Here is a 19,990-nt window from a genome sequence, read left to right as displayed (position 1 = left end):
TGTGATCGATATTGTAGAAACTGAGCAGGCTATCGTATCTTTTCAGATATTTCAGTATCGATATTTTTGACAACACTAGTTGCACTGTGCCGAACTAGGCTTTTTAAAAGTGAAATAAATCCACACTTTAGAGCCGCTTACCGGGCTTCCATGGCTAAAAGAACAAGCGGGCGTGCAAGCACTGGAAATCAGGTGGCCATGGAAACCAAAACTTGCGCGTTTGGAACCGATGATCGGAACCAAAAAACAAATTTTCTATAAACTATTCTAATGGAATCGTTATTTTTTAAACGGTTCCAAGTTAGAACCAGTTCTCGATGCCCAACCCTAAATCCAGGGCAATTCACATGCGAATGACGATTTGCACATTCACATTCTAAGAATTGTCTTTTGCACTTGTGAAATGTATTTTATGAATGGTTTCATGCATGTCAAATTGGCTACACGTGTGAATCGTGTTTTTTGCGTGAATTATTAATGAGTCTTTTCTGTCTCCATACATATTAACTCTTTCCCCACCAGCATAAAATTTTTTTTTTTATTTTGCCAGCGATGTAAACCAGTGGGAGACTATATGTAACTATATGTCTTTATTTCATTATCCTGCAACAAAATCACAGAACAGAACTTTACATTTATGCACAGGATGTACCTCACCCCACTACACCTGAGCAAAATATATCCTAATGTTTCACGCACCGTTATGAATTCCCGCACAGATTATATACTTTCACTTTAGAATGAGTACCAATTTGGGAGCAAATTGCTTGAATGGTGTGCTTAATATTAATATCAATACTATTCTTAATGAAAAACATAACAGAACAGTACAATGACTTTTCACTTATTATAAATGAAATATGACTCCTGCCGCCGGTCTGTGCTCAGTTTGGTTTTAATTGGAGCGTCTGTCCTCTAACTGAACGAAATTATTTTTATTACTTTAATACTATCAAACCGATATCGATACATATGACCGTTTATTATTTCATACAGCTATATCTATAACGAAAAAACATTTACAAGTCTTGACATCATAAGTCAGTAATTTGAGTAAAATCACAGGCTTTGCTTTTCCCGTGTGAATGTGCCACGCAAAACTCAGATGTGGGAGAGTAATTTCTAAATCACAGAGGTCTACACTTTGTAGCTGTTATTGTGAATGTCAGATGTTTGGCGAATTATTGTGATATGCAAATGACAATCGCGGCGTAATTGTGGATAGACGCTAATCTGGTTAGCCGCGTTAGTATGATCAGTATGTGCAGTTGTTGTTGTTGTTATATGCTGCCGAATATTGGTGTTAATATTGTTATATAATGATTAACTACAGCTAACATTTGAGTATTCATTTGTGATGACTGTTATACACAGTTATTGATCCTTTGTGAGGTATTTTGTATTGAATATGTACATATATATTGTATTCATATTGGTTTCCTTTATTATTTGTTTACAGACCACAACATAACATGCCATATTAATCCCGTGCGAAGAGGGCTTAAGACTACATTCAGGTCCGATTCAGAGCGATGATCAAACACAGATGAAGTAGATGGAGTCCATCAACACCCCTAATTCTTCACAGTCCCAGAGCTCGTCCTGTGTCCACGTGTGTTTTGATCAGATGATGTACTCATTTAGAAGGTGTAAGGCTTCTCTCTAGTGTGAATTCTCATGTGGACTTTAAGATTCCCTGTTTGAGTGAAACTCTTTCCACACTGTAGGCAGGTGTAAGGCTTCACTCCAGTGTGAACTCTCATGTGTTCCTCAAGTCTTCCTTTTTCACTGAAGCTCTTTCCACACTGTTGGCAGGTGTAAGGCTTCTCTCCACTGTGAAATCTCATATGGATATTAAGATGCCCTGTTTGAGTGAAACTCTTTCCACACTGTTGGCAGGTATAAGGCTTCTCTCCAGTGTGAATTCTCATGTGGACTCCGAGACTCCCTTTTTCAGTGAAACTCTTTCCACACTGTTGGCAGGTGTAAGGCTTCTCTCCAGTGTGAACTCTCATGTGGACTTTCAGACTCACTTTAAAAGTGAAATTCTTCCCACACTCTTGGCAGGTGTAAGGCTTCTCTCCACTGTGAACTTGCATGTGTCCCTCAAGGTTTCCTTTTCGAGTGAAACTCTTCCCACACTCTTGGCAGGTGTAAGGCTTCTCTCCAGTGTGAATTCTCATGTGTTCATCAAAATGTATTTGATGATTAAATCTCTTTCCACACTGTTGGCAGGAAAAAGGCTTCTCCCCAGTGTGATCTCTCATGTGGACTTTGAGACTCCCTTTTTGAGTGAAACTCTTTCCACACTGTTGGCAGGTGTAAGGCTTCTCTCCAGTGTGAACTCTCATGTGGACTTTAAGATGCCCTGTTTCAGTGAAACTCTTTCCACACTGTTGGCAGGTGTAAGGCTTCTCTCCAGTGTGAACTCTCATGTGGACTCTGAGACTCCCTGTTTTAGTGAAACTCTTCCCACACTGCTGGCAGGTGTAAGGCTTCCCTCCAGCGGGAATACTTGAGTGTTTTTTATGGTTTTCTTTTTTAATAAAGCTCTTTCCACACTCTTGGCGGGTGAACGGCTTCTCTCCAGTGTGAACTCTCATGTGGACTTTAGGGTGTCGCTTTTTAATTAAACTCTTTCCTGGCTTTTGAGTGAATTTTTCTGAGGAAATCTTTTCAGTCTTTGAGCAGCTAAAATATTTTTCTCCAGTTATGAAATCATGATGTTGCCCATACATATCTTTCTCTTCCATTTCATTTAGTTCTTGACTCTCCACTTTCAGAGCCATCAGATCTAAAAGAGACAAAAAACCCAGTTTAATGGCACAAAACAACAGACATCAAGATATTAAAACATTTAAAGCGGTGGTAAAACATTCTAACTTTTTTCTAACTTTAGCTAGTGTGTAATGTTGCTGTTTGAGCATAAACAGCATTTGCAAAGTTACAACGTTCAAAGTTTAAAGCAAAGGGAGATATTTGTTTTTAAAGAAATAAATTTGATGGACTACAGCAAACGTCCGGTACACTTCAAATTACATTACACAATCACAAAAATGTCATATCAGGAGAAGTGGATGATCTTCGGTTGTAAATCCAGCAGGCCCCATCTCCGTCAGTGTTTATTCATATACCGGCTACCGGACGCCCACAGCCTGTGATAACTTTACCGATCAACTAACACAATCATTTTCTGCCCTGTTCCCTCACGTAATGTCACAAGGTGAATTCAGGGTGATTGGGACACTTCCCAAGTCATCTCAATTCCAAAAGGTTTCCCAATCACCTCAAATTCACCCTATATCAGAAGTGGATGATCTTGTGTTGTGAATCCAGGAGGCTCCTTAGTGTTTAAACATATAATGGTGGCACGGACACCCACAGACCGTGATAATTTTACCGATCAACAAACAACCATTTTCGACCCTATTCCCTCACGTAATGTCACATTACATATATCAGGTGAAGTGGAAGATCTTGTGTTGTAAATCCAGCAGGCTCCGACTCCCTGTCAGTGTTGAAAACATTCAAAACTTTATAAATATAAAAATTTATTTTTATATAAAATATATGATAAATAATGCAGCTGTTTAAAAACAAAGTAAGAACATGTTACTGTGCACCCCTCAAATCAGGCCTTCGAAAGAATGCGTTTTACCACCCCTTTTGGGAAAAAATATCTGTGGCAGGAGGGGCATGGTTTTGCGAGGTTTGTAGCGGGAGAGAGGAGGCGGAGCCGAGCGGTGAGTAAGTAGGTCAAGTGCAGATCACTAACACCTGTGTCTGTTTGCAGTAATTGGCGTGGAGAGACAGCATTTAAACCCCAGCAGTACAGAGAGAGAGAGAGAGAGAGAGAGAGAGAGAGAGAGAGCGAGAGAGAGAGAGAGAGACCTGGACTGGGACTTCGCGTGCACAGCAGAGAAACTGAGAGAAACTGAGAAAGAAAGTTAAATAGAGAAGGAGCAATCCATATCGTGGAGAAACTGAGTTTTGCACACACACACGTGTGACTGTTATTTGTTTTTGAACAAGACTGAATAAAGAGAGCGAGTCCCAGTCAAAGCCGACCCAGTCTTCTTCCTTCACACCCCCACGAACATTCGTTACACTGGTGGCGAAACCTGGGAAGGAAGAAGATCGCCGCCGCCATGCAGACCCCACCGAAGACGCCATTTGCGGACATCGTCCAGTCGCTCGCCGGTCTTCACCAAGAGCAACACCAAAACCTGCTGGCCGTGAGGGAGGACCACGAAAAGCGCTTTGAAGTCCTCCTTCGCGCTCACCATGAAGACCAGGAGCTGTTCCGGAGCTGGATCAACCGGGAGATTCGGGCCTGACCCTCGAAGACTCCGGCCGGCCCTTCGCCTTCGCACACCAGCTCCGGGACTCCTGCCGCAAGTGGCTGATGGCTGGTGGAAGCGACGTCGATGGCATCATAGATCGAGTGGTACTGGAGCAGTTCGTCGCGCGGCTTCCCAAACAGACCGCGCAATGGGTCCAGTGCCACCGCCCGACGTCGCTGAACCAGGCCATGCAATTGGCGGAGGATCAGCTGGTGGCGTGCCTCGGGGTCGGCGAACACTTACCATCTGCTTCTCTCTCTCCTGCTAAAAATCCCCCTCTCTCTCGCCCTATCCCTTTTCCCAGGTCTCGCGGGGGAGTGCCGCCCAAACCGGCCCCAAGATGGCGGACGGGCGGATCTGGGGAGCCTCGGCCACCTCCCCGCCCGGCACCGAGGGGAGGGGCGACAGGGGCGGACACTGTCTCTTCTCCCTCCAATCCCGCTCTCTCTCCACGCCAATCTGTTGACCTGCTTCCAGCCACTAGGGCGGCGGTGAGGCCTGGGCCAGCTTGTTGGCGCTGCGGGGATCCGGGACATTTCATTGATCAGTGCCCATCATGGAGGTGGGCACGCTGGTCCGGGTCCCCGACGCGCCGCAAGCTGCCCTCGATCAAGCTGGATTGTACCTAATACCTGTGAGTATCAAGGGGGGTTCTTATCAGGCTTTGGTGGATTCAGGTTGTAACCAGACCTCCATCCACCAAAGCCTGATACAGCCCAAGGCATTGGGTAACAGCCGCTCAGTTACGGTGAGGTGTGTACATGGGGAAGTGGTGAAGTATCCTTTAGTGCCGGTCGTTATTCAATTCCGGGGACAAAAGCATAGTGTGGAGGCTGCAGTTAACCCGCATCTCCAGCATCCGTTGATTCTGGGAACCAATTGGCCAGCATTCCATAAATTATTAGGGCAGTTAAGTGCGGATGCCTCTTGGGGGAAGGATATGCAGCGGAGGGAGGCGGTCGCTCAGTTGGGAGAGGTGGATTCGGGACCTCGGGAAGCTGTTTCAGGGGAACCGAGTGGTCTGGAGATGGCTCCTCTCACAGATCGCGATGACTTTCCCCTGGAACAGTCCCAAGATGAATCGCTTAAACATGCATTTGAGCAGGTCCGTTCCATCGACGGCCACCTCCTCCAACCGGGACAACCGCTCACCTATCCGGATTTTGCAGTTTTGAAAGATAGGTTGTATCGGGTGACCCAAGATACCCAGACAAAAATGCATGCAACCCAGTTGTTAATACCTAAAAGCCGTCGGGAAATGCTATTCCAGGCAGCTCATTGTAATCCGATGGCAGCGCATTTAGGACAAAAAGCAACACTTAACCGTCTAATGGCCCTCTTCTTTTGGCCGGGCATTCACGAGAACGTGCGCAGGTGGTGCACGTCTTGTCGTGAATGTCAGTTGGTGAATCCACCGGCCACCCCAAAAGCACCATTGTGCCCCCTTCCACTAGTGCAGGTCCCCTTCGAAAGAATTGGTATGGACCTCATCGGGCCATTAGAGCGATCTGCACGAGGGCATCGCTTTGCATTGGTCCTAGTGGACTATGCAACGCGATACCCGGAAGCAGTGCCCCTCCACACTATTTCGGCGAAGAGTGTGGCGGGCGCACTGTTTTCTTTAATCTCCCGGGTGGGAATCCCGAAAGAGATTCTCACTGACCAAGGCATGGCGTTCATGTCATGGACGGTCCGCGAACTATACGAATTATTGGGCATTAAATCGATTCGCACCAGTGTCTACCACCCACAAACAGATGGTCTGGTGGAACGTTTTAATCGCACGTTGAAGACCATGATTCGTAAGTTCGTTCACGAGGACGCAAAAAATTGGGATAAGTGGCTAGACCTTTGTTGTTTGCTGTACGCGAGGTCCCGCAAGCCCCCACGGGGTTTTCCCCCTTCGAGCTTCTCTATGGGCGCCAGCCTCGTGGGGTGCTAGATGTCCTTAGAGAGGCTTGGGAGGACGGACCTTCCGCGGCGAAAAATGAAATTCAGTATGTCCTGGACCTGAGAACAAAACTCCACACGTTGGGGCGGCTATCAATGGAGAATTTGTTACAGGCCCAGGACAGACAAAGGCAGCCGTACAACAGGGGAGCTAGGTTACGTCAATTCGCACCGGGAGATAAAGTGTTGGTATTACTCCCCACTTCCAGTTCGAAATTACTCGCGAAGTGGCAAGGACCTTTTGAGGTTACAGGACGAGTGGGAGACCTCAACTATGAGGTCGTACGATCTGATAGGGACGGGGCATGTCAAATTTACCGCCTCACCTTGTTAAAAAAGTGGTCAGAGGCGGAGTCGGTGATGCTAGCAACGGTAGTGAGCGGAGAGGAGGATCTCGGGCCAGAAGCGGTTCAAAAACCTCAATCTTTCGTTCTGGCCCCGGGGGGGGGGGGGGGTGGGGGGGAATCACCTCTCACCCTCGCAGCTCACCAACATACGAACGTTACAGGCAGCTTTTGCGGACGTGTTCTCGCCCCTACCTCATTCAGCACCACGTTGAGACGGAGCCGGGCGTGGTCATTCGCAGCCGGCCATATCGTTTGCCAGAACACAAAAAAAAGTAGTTCAGGCAGAATTAGAGGCTATGTTGGATATGGGCGTAATAGAAGAGTCTAGCAGTGATTGGGCAAGCCTGATAGTTTTGGTTCCAAAGCCTGACGGCTTGGTCCGGTTCTGTGTAGACTACAGATAGGTGAACGCGGTGTCAAAATTTGATGCGTACCCAATGCCGAGGATTGACGAACTGCTTGATCGGCTAGGAACCGCTCGCTTTTATTCGACACCAGACTTAACAAAGGGCTATTGGCAGATCCCCTTGTCTCCAATGTCTAAAGAAAAAAACGCTTTCACCACGCCGTTCGGATTACACCAATTCGTCACTCTTCCTTTCGGCTTGTTCGGGGCGCCCGCAACCTTCCAGCGTCTGATGGACAGAATTCTCCAGCCGCATGCTGCATATGCCGCTGCGTACTTGGATGATATCATCATCTACAGTACAGACTGGCAGCGACATATGCAGCATTTGCGGGCTGTCCTGAAGTCGCTGAGAAGGGCGGGACTCACGGCAAACCCTAAGAAATGTGTGATTGGGCGGGTGGAAGTAAGATATCTGGGCTTCCACTTGGGTCATGGACAGGTGCGTCCCCAAATTGATAAGACGGCAGCGATTGCAACCTGTCCAAGGCCCAAGACCAAAAAGGAGGTTAGACAGTTCCTGGGGCTAGCGGGATATTACAGAAGGTTTGTGCCTAACTATTCGGACCTCGCTAGCCCGCTGACTGATTTAACTAAAAAGGAAGTACCAGATACGGTCCAGTGGACGGAGCGGTGCCAGCAGGCTTTCACCCAGATAAACGCTGCTCTGTGTGGTGGGCCGCTCTTACAAGCTCCTAATTTTTCTCTCCCTTTTTACCTACAGACCGACGCCTCAGACAGGGGCGTGGGCGCAGTCCTGTCTCAGGAGGTGGAGGGGGAGGAGTGGCCTGTGCTGTACATCAGTCATAAGCTCTCTAAGAGAGAGACGATGTACAGCACCATAGAGAAGGAGTGTTTGGCCATCAGATGGGCCGTCCTCACCCTTTGCTATTACCTACTGGGGCGGGAGTTCACCCTCTGCTCGGATCACGCCCCCTTGCAGTGGCTCCACCGCATGAAAGATGATAACGCGCGAATCACCCGTTGGTATCTCGCTTTACAGCCGTTTAAGTTCAAGGTGGTCCACAGGCCGGGTGTTCAGATGGTTGTGGCCATGGCTCCCCGGCCTGAGTCGGGCGGTGGGGGTATGTGGCAGGAGGGGCGTGGTTTCGCGAGGTCTGTAGCGGGAGAGAGGAGGCGGAGCCGAGCGGTGAGTAAGTAGGTCAAGTGCAGATCACTAACACCTGTGTCTGTTTGCAGTAATTGGCGTGGAGAGACAGCATTTAAACCCCAGCAGTACAGAGAGAGAGAGAGAGAGAGAGAGAGAGAGAGAGAGAGAGAGAGAGAGAGAGAGAGAGAGAGAGAGAGAGAGAGAGAGAGAGACCTGGACTGGGACTTCGCGTGCATAGCAGAGAAACTAAGAGAAACTGAGAAAGAAAGTTAAATAGAGAAGGAGCGATCCATATCGTGGAGAAACTGAGTTTTGCACACACACACACACGTGTGACTGTTATTTGTTTTTGAACAAGACTGAATTTCTATCAAATAGATGGTTAGCTTCTTGCTTCTTAAATGCAGTTAGTGCTGCCTACAGAAAAAAGAACTGAAAAGATATTAACTGATTTCAATCTTTATTATGATTTCTTTTTAAATACCCAGTGATTAAACAGTATCACTTTTCTGTAGTGCAAACTAGTTTTTTCTATTGCAAAAAAAAAATCCAGTAAAATGAAATAATGACCATACCTTTCTGTAAACAAGCTCTTTCTGACTTTCAAACAAGGTAAGGTTAATGTGATGAAAACAAGCCCACCAGCTCGTCTTCTGGGAGGAAATGTGAGTCCGTAAAGGAATGTAAAGATGATGGCGCACTCGCAAAAGCACTTTTGTGCAAGGTGCTATTTATTTACAGTGTCAGAGAGGTTCATCCACAGTGAAGAATATGAACAAGTGTCCAAAAAAATTGTCAATCCAAAATAAATAAATAAATAAATAAAATCAGAAAAATACTCTTTATAATACAAGAATATAGGTCTACATACAGGCCAAACAGGTATCCAGTATACAAACTTCTGGGTTTTGCTGAGGCATCACAGTAGCACACATTGATTTGGTAAAACAAGTCCTGTCTTAAGGTTTGGCCTGGGTTTATATAGGCCAAACTCCGCCCCTTTTTCGGCTATACCATTTCCAGGTACATATAACATTTAATACCTAAGCAATTACCTCATCTACTTGCCATCCGTTATAAGTGATCAATAATAATCCATTCCCCATTTATAATTAAAATAAACACAATCCATTCACACATAACACACTTAACACATTATCCTGACAGTTAAATACAGACACAAACACCTATTCACACTAGACAGTGGTTTCGCCAGCTTCCGGTGGAACCGCGCTAGCGCGACCCAGGCCGTAATCTCATAAGCGGCCGCCACTCACTTGTTCGGTTTGGCCAGCGCAGCTTCCCGCAGGAAGACTGACTACACTGCACACAGACAAATACCACAGAGACTAAACAATAAGAATGGGCAGTGTAAGTGTATGAAATGACCAGGAAAGGGATATGGAGGAGAGAATGGAGAAATGGGTGTTTGTCAATGTGCTATCAGTAATGCTGTGTGCACCCGTCCCTCTGATAGTGGCAACGGCAGGGAGGAACGAGACAGGTAATGAATGAAATCAGTATGTATGTGCGCATGTGTGTACCAGTGCTGCTTCCCCAGCGGTGGCAACTAATGTGACTTTATCACACTTATATTGACTAAAACACAAAGTTTGCAACTAAAATGGACAAACTGTTTCAGATCCACCATGTCATTGCAACATTTCCCATCATCCTCCCTGGCCCTCACCTGCATGCAATTCATAATCACTCATACCTGCACCTTGTTTACATACCCAGCCCGCCACTACTTAAGCACACACAGTCAGGGGTCCGGTCTCGTTTGTGTGTAGTGACATTTATCGTACTCTCCAGACGATGTTCTAAGTGACCAAACTGTGCAAACTAAGTTTACTTCCAGCGATCTCCCTTCTCCAGACATTCTGAGTGTTCCAGATAGTTGCAACAAGGTTTGTGCTTCTTGACTGATCCCTCTCCATCCATGCTCTCACATCATTGAAAGATTCTTAAGATTGGACTGCTTAGTCCCTTCCTCACTCCAACCGTTTGCAAGATTCTCATGACTTACCTGCCTTTACCATCTGATTTGTCAATAAATCACCGTTGCACTGCATTCTCTCTGTCTCCGAGTGTGCTTCTGTAACAGAAGACTGGACCCATAACAGAACACAGTGCAATGGACATGTTCCTTATCCCACAGAGCCCAGCCAATCTGCTTCTCTCCATCTCCCAGGACCACCACCCATCGATGAATATATCAAGAAGTTCCTCGAACTTGCAGACCAGGTGCCGTGGAACAATGCGACCCTCAAGATAATTCTTTCGTCCCTCCGATTTCATCTTGGTCATTGATCGACCCGCCCTCGCCTTGTTTCTTCATTTCTCTGGCTCTGCAGCAAGACCGTGGCCTCCACTAGCACCTGCTCCAGCACCTGTTAGTCGGCCCCCTGAAGTCATCGGTCCTGCCTCCTCCATGAGTCCTCTCTCCATCAGCTCCGCCCTGGTTCCTGTGTCGTCTGCCTACCCTTCACCTGAGCACCCTCCCTCCCGCCACAGTTGGTCTATATATGGGGTGAGGACACGCCTACCTTCCTGGTACTGTTACAGATCCACCATGTCACCACTACATTTCCCATCATCCTCCCTGGCCATCATCTGCATATATATACACACACATACGTACAGCTCTGGAAAAAATTAAGAGACCACTGCAAAGAGACAAATTATCAGTTTCTCTGGTTTTACCAAAAGCAACAACTGGTCAAAATAACAAAAAAGATGCAGTATTGTCAGACCTCAAATAATGGAAAGAAAATAAGTTAAAATTCATTTTTAAACAACACAATACTAATGTTTTAACTTAGGAAGAGTTCAGAAATCAATATTTGGTGGAATAACCCTGATTTTGAATCACAGCTTTCATGCATCTTGGCATGCTCTCCACCAGTCTTTCACATTGATGTTGGGTGACTTTATGCCACTCCTGGTAAAAAAATTGACGCAGCTCGGATTTAGTTTGATAGCTTGTGACCATCCAGCTTCCTCTTGATCACATTGCAGAGGTTTTCAATGGGGTTTAGGTCTGGAGATTGATCAGGGTCAATGTCTTGATCTGGTGGTCCTCCATATGCACCTTGATTGACCTGTCTGTGTGGCATGGAGCATTGTCCTGCTGGAAAAACCAGTCCTCTGAGTTGGGGAACACTGTCAGAGCAGCAAGTTTTCTTCCAGGACAACAGCCTTGCTGAAGCATCCCCAGATCATCACAGATCCTCCACCAAATTTCAAAGTAGGTACGAGACACTGTGGCTTGTAGGCCTCTCTAGGCCTCCGTCTAACCATTAGACGACCAGGTGTTGGACAAAGTTGAAAATTTGACTTATCAGAGAAGATCACCTTACTCCTGTCCTCTACAGCCCAATCCTTATGGTCTCTTGCAAACCTCAGCCTGGCTCTTCTTTGCTTCTCATTGATGAAGGGCCTTTTTCTAGCTTCAGCCCTGGAGCCTGTTTCGAACCATCCGCGCTGTGCAATTCACCCCAGCTGCCTTTTGCCATTTTTTGTAGGTCACTTAATGTCATCCTACGGTTGTTGAGTGATATTCGAATGAGTTGCCGGTCATGCCGGTCAATGTAGAGTCGTTTTCGACCTCTGCCGGTCTGTAGCTTTGTTGTCCCAAATGTCTGCTGCTTGACTTGACCTTGTTCTTATGAACCACCATCTTTGAAGTTAAGGATGGAATCAACTCTACGCTCACTGTATCCCTCTGCCAATAAAGCCAGAATTTAACAGAATTTAAAAAGTTTTGGCATGGTCAATAGTTATTTTTTTATTCCAATTACTTTTGATGTACTACAAGCACTGTTTTGCCATCCAGCTGGTCCTACTGCAAGAGGATAGTGATGACCACAGAATTGTTTTTTAATACTTTTCCTTATTAAATAAGTTTTGGTTCAAGTGATCACCTAATCAGCACCTCATTCAGTAGAATGAGGTGTGCCTGTGTTGGAATTCAACAGACATTGGAATGGAATGGCTTCCATACTTGTAGAGATGCTGATTTAAGAAAATATTGCAGGGGTCTCTTAATTTTAAAATGAATTTGCGTTAACACGTTAATTTTGACAGCTTTGACAATCCGTTCATGCGTTCATAAAATACAGCATTTTAGCACATAATTCAAAATGGCAGACATGGTAAAATTGGATATCAGTCGACTTGGCATGACACCCTGAATCTAACGAAACCAAATTTTATGATTTTTGAACAAATGGTTCAGAAGTTATAAGCAAAAATAGGCATTTTTTGTATCTCCGTACCAGTAGATGGCGCTGCGCCGAAACACTGCATGTTGCCTCAAGTCATGCTTGTGATGACAGTTACCAAGTTTGGTTTGATAAAGCGTTACAGAGATATAGCCTTGAATGTGCTTTTGCAACCACTACGTAAAATTTGTTTGCGCGTTTATTGAAAACGATTTAACGAATCAACTTGAATTTCATAAATTTTTATCAGCATGGTCTGAAGATGATCTGTTTCACTTTTCGTGAAAATCGGAACAACGGCCTAGGAGGAGTTCGAAAAAGTAGGTTTTTCAGGAAAAATTCAAAATGGCGGGAAAATTTGCATACCGGAAAATGACATCATAGCAATCGAATCGGCTTGAGCCAAGGAATCAGAGGAAAAAGTATTTTGTTTCTAGCTCTTAGGAGTCAAAAGTTATAAGCATAAACATGAGTGAAACTTTGGACAGGTAGTGGCTTGTTCTAGTCAGTCAGTATGAATTAAATTTGATATACAAGTCGCACTTGACTATAAGTCGCAGGACCAGCCAAACTATGAAAAAAAGTGTGACTAATAGTCCGGAAAATATGGTATGTAGTTGGCTAATTATGTTTGTATGTAATAATTATGTAGTATGCTGTTTTTTTTAATAATCAACACATGAAATTTAAAAAATATATATTATAGCCTAATATTTAAACAAAACCTAATTAAATAGGCTATACGTTTTCTTTAACTCATGGCAGACAAACTGATATGTTCAATACATAATTATAAACTAAAAATTGTCTACTTTAATTTGTGTACACTCACAAAGGTCGTTGATTCAGAGAACAGATTATTTTGAATGCACTCAAAATATGCACTTTAAATGCTGTCTTCATTTCAAAAAAATATTTTGTTTATTTAACGCAAAGTTTTTAACTTTTAAAACATTTCTAAATTCAGTTAATATTTCTATCAAAAGATATTCCAAGCCAAAATAACAAAAAAAAGTTACCACCATGCAAATTCAAACATTTAGTTCTTTTAATTTGAATGAATGCGTGGATAACGCCTAAAATAGTGGCTATTGTGGTGCTGGGATATACACAAACTTACCAACATACGTTGCATACATTTTGGAATTACTTATCAGGGGGGAAAAACACATTTTAGACGCATAACAGCGGTTAATGGAAACGCTGTCATTTCGCAATAGTTCTTTATTGACATTTAGCAGCCTAAATATCGCAGGTTTTGTGCAAATCTGTAATGGAAACGCAGCTACTGAGAGAGCAGTCCAAACTTCTTCAAGTGGATTCAGGCCAATAATGTCCAATAATTTGCATGTCCTGCCACTCTTTTTTCGCAGGTAAAGAATCGATGCGGTCACTTAAAAATACCTATAAAAACTTGGATAAAATTATATAATTCAATAATTAAACCAATTATTTTATATGGATGTGAAATTTGGGGATCAGTATTGAATTTTAAAAATTGGGATAAAACTTCAGTAATAATGCAGGGCTGAATTAGGCCTGTACCCCCTGAACATCGAGATTCAGAAGAGACGTGTTCAGTTTTGGCATCACCTGCATCAGTCTGACCCAGAGTCAGTCCGGTATAAAGCCCTCCTCGCCAATGAAACATCAGCAGAGTCTCATCCTCTAAACACACTCGCTCTTCAACTAGTCCATCAAACTCAACCCCTGACAGACCACAGCTACAACCACAGAACTATTATTAAAGAAATCGACAAAAATCTAAGACACCCATGATGAATCACTAAAAACACATTTTGACCTAAAAAATAAACTCCAATGCTGTTCGACCCTAAATAGAACCACTACATTGGCCAATTATCTAGTAATTAAACAATTTAAAGAAAGAGAAGACAAATCCTCTCCAAATACAGATTGAGTGACCATGACCTAGAAATAGAGAGAGGAAGACATAGACAAACATGAACAGAGAGAGAGCAGAGGATCTGTAGACACTGTGATCTACAGCAAATAGAGGATGAGAAACACTTTCTGCTAATCTGTACTTAAATATCAGCATGTGAGAGAAACATTTCTGAAGATGCGCTTCATGCTTGGAGAAGATGAGCACAGCCACACTCGCTGCACAATATGTGTTAGCCATTCACAATGTTAGAAACAGTTAACGCTCTAGAGCTTCAGCTACTCATCTACTGAGATGGACTTGATTGACTTATTTACTGAGCTACATATTACACGATCTATACACATATATATATATAATATATGTTTGTTTTTATTATTTATATATAATATGTCAATGCTTTGGCAACATTGTGATACACAGTCATGCTAAAAAAGCTAATTTGAAATTGAATTGAATTGAATTCAGCCATATGTTGTACATAATATCTGGAGAAAGTTTCTGGCTACAGGACTGCAGAGAGTTCTCTTTTCTCATCGTAGTGAAAGTTACGGATTTTCCCCATTTCTCTGTCTTTATGTTACTATCGATATAGCCTCTGATATCTTACGGTTCAACTAGTCTGATGCCAGTCAGATACATTCCTCCTCTTCTTCATCTTTGCTTAGTTGTAGATTAAGAATAATATTCAGTTTTATTATGCCGCTTTCATCGTAGCATAAGAACGTAGCCACGCTTCCCTTGGGGCAATAACAAGCCAGCGTATCCAGTATGCAAATACACACAGACAATGACGCCCCTACTGCGAGCTAGAACCTCCGAAAAACAAGCCGATTTCAACCTCAAAATGTCTTTTGAATATACCAATACTGCTTTCTCAAAAACGGAGAGGCTTCTTCGTGATTTCAAATAACAGATTCTTCAAAAAAGCGAAAATCACCTATTCAGAAACCCCCCCCCGCTTCTTTCTCATTTTGCTCGAAAGTAGTGCTGCTGACTTGTGTCCCTGGTGTCAGTTACGTTACGGGTCATATGTACAGTCCCTGACAAAAGTCTTGTCGCTTGTGCACAAATTGACCTAAAGTGCGCTGAAATATATTTCTAATCAAGATATTTTTACAAGAAATGGCTCATTTTAATCCCACCAGCTTTTGTGATAATGTTTCAGTGAAAAACTAAACTTTCAAAAAGTATTCTAACATTCACAGCTTGGTAAAGCCCATTGAGTCAATTTTTGCAAAGACATAAGTGTTGTCACCTTGTCATATGAGCTTCCCCTGTGACTAATATTGGATCAATTAGGTCTCAAGTACACTAGACCTTCACATCAACTGCAACTAGACCTCTGCAAACATGCCTAAGATTCACCCTGAGACTAAAGTTTTGATTATCAAGAGGCTGAAGACCAGATCCACTACTGATGTGGCAGACACCTTCAATGTGTCTCAGCGTCAAGTACAGAGGATAAAAAAAAGATTTGAAGAGACTGGAGACGTTTTTGACAAGCCCAGGTCAGGCAGACCCCGCAAGACAACTGCTCAAGAGGACCGTTTGTTGGCTCGAAAATCCAAGGCCAGCCCATTTTCCACTGCAGCAGAGCTCCACGAGACCTGGTCACCTGAAGTCCCTGTGTCAACCAGAACAGTTTGTCGGATTCTGTCTCGAAATGGCATCCATGGTCGAATCAGTGCCTAGAAGCCAGCACTAAACAAAAGACAATTGAAAAACTGTGTGGCATTTGCCAAGGCCCACCGCCTGCTAAAAGATGGACCCTGGAAAAGTGGCAGAAGGTGGATTTTTCCGATGATTCTTCTGTTGAATTACACCACAGTCGCCGCAAATATTGCAGGAGACCTACTGGAGCCAGAATGGATCCGAGATTCACCCAGAAAACAGTGAAGTTTGGTGGCGGAAAAATCATGGTCTGGGGTTACATCCAGTATGGGGGTGTGCGAGAGATCTGCAGGGTGGAAGGCAACATCAATAGTCTAAAATACCAAGAAATCTTAGCTACCTCTTATATTCCCAACCATAAAAGAGGCCAAATTCTGCAGCAGGACGGTGCTCCATCGCATACTTCCATCTCCACATCAAAGTTCCTCAAGGCGAAGAAGATCAAGATGCTCCAGGATTGGCCAGCCCAGTCACCAGACATGAACATCATTGAGCATATGTGGGGTAGGATGAAAGAGGATGCATGGAAGACGAAACTAAAGAATATTGATGAACTCTGGGAGGCATGCAAGACTGCTTTCTTAGCTATTCCTGATGACTTCATCAATAAATTGTATGAATCCTTGCCAAACCGCATGGATGCAGTCCTTCAAGCTCATGGAAGTCATACAAGATATTACATTTGGATCTCACAGCACCACAACTTAATTTGCTGACATATTTTTGTATTTGCAGTAAATTTGTGCCATTTCTGTATAGGCGACAAAACTTTTGTCTTGCCAAAATTGGACCTTTCTGTCTTGATTAAATGATAAATATTTTTTCTGTGAAAATTATTTATTTCAGTGCATTAAACATCATTTGGGAGGGTTTTAGCTTTTCATATGGGCTATTTCTAACACCAATTAATTAACTAAAAGTCAGGTTAACATCAAGCATTTCTAGAAAATAGATACGCGACAAGACTTTTGTCAGGGACTGTATATACAAAAAAAAAAAAAAAAGATATATTATTTTTATTTTTTATTTTTTTGTGAAGTGGCAGTGGTTTTCAGAATCCACCTTTCTTGTTGAATTAGGGCAGGTTTTTGAAATTCAAAAGAAGATAATTACAGGATGAATCAAAGGCCTGAAACACTGTTTGCTGAACAACACCACTGTGTCATGACCAACCTGCTCTTCTACACTGAAAAATGCCCCACTGATACGGTCCCACCTGAAAGACAACACCATGAAACAGCTGACACCCAACATATAATTTAAGACAAGAAATTGAATATCTGCAGTGACACAGAGAAGGGACATCAAACTAAAGAACCAAGAACCCTCCGTCCCCCAGCAGAGTCCAGACCGGCCACAGGACCTCCATCACAACACCAGAGCTACACAACAGCAAGAACCCTCCGTCCTCCAGCAGAGTTCAGACTGACCACAGGACCTCCATCACAACACCAGAGCAACACAACGGCAAGAACCCTTCATCCTCTAGCAGAGTCCAGACTGACCACAGGACCTCCATCACAACACCAGAGCTACGCAACGGCAAGAACCCTCCGTTCTCCAGCAGAGTTCAGACTGACCACAGGACCTCCATTACAACACCAGAGCTACACAACGGCAAGAACCCTCCGTCCTCCAGCAGAGTCCAGACTGAACACAGGACCTCCATCAGCACACCAGAGCTACGCAACGGCAAGAACCCTCCGTTCTCCAGCAGAGTTCAGACTGACCACAGGACCTCCATTACAACACCAGAGCTACACAACGGCAAGAACCCTCCGTCCTCCAGCAGAGTCCAGACTGACCACAGGACCTCCATCACAACACCAGAGCTACGCAACGCCAAGAACCCTCCGTCCTCCAGCAGAGTTCAGACTGACCACAGGACCTCCATCACAACACCAGAACTACACAACGGCAAGAACCCTCCGTTCTCCAGCAGAGTCCAGCCTGACCACAGGACCTCCATCACAACACCAGAACTACACAACGGCAAGAACCCTCCGTTCTCCAGCAGAGTCCAGCCTGACCACAGGACCTCCATCACAACACCAGAGCTACACAACGGCAAGAACCCTCCGTTCTCCAGCAGAGTCCAGCCTGACCACAGGACCAGCCACAGGACCTCCATCACAACACCAGAGCTGCAGGAGCTCCATAACAACACCAGAGCTACGCAACGGCAAGAACCGCATTTTTCCGGCAGGGCTGCAGTCAGACTCTATTCAACATCTACATTCCAGCATCAGTGCTGGAGCGCTATAGAGTCCCCGACCTCACTCTACACCACACAGAGGTCAGATATCTGCTGTACATCGCCTGCTGTGATATGAAATTTGGGATCAGTACTGAATTTTAAAAACTTAGATAAAACTTCAGTAGAGAATCTACAATTGGAAACAGAAGCACGACCAACGCCGCCTGCAGGGCTGAATTAGGCCTGTACCTGCTTAACATTGAGATCTAGAAGAGATGTATTCAAGTTCTGGCATCAACAACATCAGTCTGATTCTGAATGAGTCAGATATAAATCCCTCCTCACTAATGAAACCTCAGCAGAGTCTCATCCTCTGACTCCTCTAGCTCTTCAACTAGTCCATCAAACTAAACTCCAGATAGACCACAGCTACAACCCAAAACTATTATTAAAGAAATTGACAAAATCGAAGACACTAGAAATCAAGATGAATCACAAAACTGGCCAATTATCTAGTTATTAAACAACTGAAAGAAAGTAGGGATGCACCGGTTGACCGGCCCAAAATTGGAACCGGCCGGTTTTTGCTTCTAGCGCGCGACCGGCAACCGGCGGGGGTTTTTTTTCTTTCCGCCGATTTTTCCGGAAGTGTGCCCACTTGCGCAATCCACATACGCTTATATTACAAATACAATCATTCGCGAACGTCACTTGTGTGGAAGTATTTTGCAATATGCGATCACGACTGGAAATGCAGAGCTACCTGTCTGAAGCACAGATACCAAGAAGCAACAGCCGTTGGTTTACTGGCACACAAATACGGTAAGAGCCGCTTTCCTGCACTCGCTGAAGTTGCTCCTCTCTGCACCGTGCACAAGCGTAGATAGATAGTGAGCACTTGTTCAGCTCAGCTTCTCACGTGTTGGAAGAGAAACAAAACAGACTAACTTGTGAGAGCCGAAATGCTTCTGTTTGTAAAAAAGAACATCCATGCACTTTTGAAGTGAAATACTATCAGTTAAGGATGATCATTTTTATTTTATTTTTTATTTTACCTTACCTTAATTACATCGAATTAATTTGCTGTAGCAAATGTTTTTTTTTTGCTGTAGCTTTGTTTTCCTTGTTTTTTTGTTGCACTAAACATTATTTGATTTAACATTTTTGGAACAATTATAAACTTTTTAAAATTATTTAATTTAATTATTTATTTTAATTTAACTGGTAAAGACTTTTTTCCCCTTTAAACTGAATTTAAAAACAAATGCTGATTTAAGTTAATTCTTTGTTTGGATTGTTCAATGTGTGTTGATTGTGTTGTTTGGATTGCAGAATGGGCATATGTTAAAGTTAATAGGTAATGTTAATTTTTAAAATAGGTTCAACCTAATTTAATTTCCTATTAATTTCAGATTGCACACTGCATTTTCATTGGCCAAAAGCCAAATTGGCCTATTAAATAACAAATAAACATCTTGTTCATATATACTTTCTTTCTTTATTGTTTGTTGCTTAAAATAAAATCGGAAATCGGTACCGGAATCGGCCACTTTGCTTGAAAAAAATCGGTATCGGAATCGCCCATGTAAAATCATGATCGGTGCATCCCTAAAAGAAAGACTAATCCTGTCTAAATACAGATTGAGTGACCATGATCTAGAATCTAGATATAGAGAGAGGAAGACCTAGACAAACATGGACAGAGAGAGAGCAGAGGATCTGCAGACACTGTGATCTACAGCAAACACTTTCTACTCATCTGTACTAAATATCACAATGTAAGAGAAACATTTCTGGCAGATTTCAGATTTGAAACTCCATCATTCACTG

The 19,990-nt window shown here is 43.7% G+C and overlaps 2 protein-coding genes across 2 annotated transcripts in view; both read right to left on the bottom strand.

Moving 5' to 3' along the window:
- Positions 1-19,990, bottom strand: part of LOC137049965 (zinc finger protein 91-like) — a 284,608-nt gene that overhangs the window by 178,607 nt on the left and 86,011 nt on the right. The gene's annotated exons all lie outside the window — the stretch shown is intronic.
- LOC137049966 (zinc finger protein 208-like) overlaps positions 1-19,990 on the bottom strand; it is a 61,885-nt gene that overhangs the window by 21,877 nt on the left and 20,018 nt on the right. The window contains exon 6 of the mRNA XM_067428717.1: positions 1,644-2,794. Coding sequence (XP_067284818.1) covers positions 1,644-2,794 — 1,151 coding nt within the window. The remainder of the gene's footprint in view (positions 1-1,643; positions 2,795-19,990) is intronic.

The sequence above is a fragment of the Pseudorasbora parva genome, chromosome 20 (genome assembly GCF_024679245.1).
Source record: "Pseudorasbora parva isolate DD20220531a chromosome 20, ASM2467924v1, whole genome shotgun sequence".
NCBI classification, from domain to species: Eukaryota; Metazoa; Chordata; class Actinopteri; order Cypriniformes; family Gobionidae; genus Pseudorasbora; species Pseudorasbora parva.
Note: the sequence above shows the minus strand (reverse complement) of the source record. Positions and strands in the feature narration are given on the sequence as shown.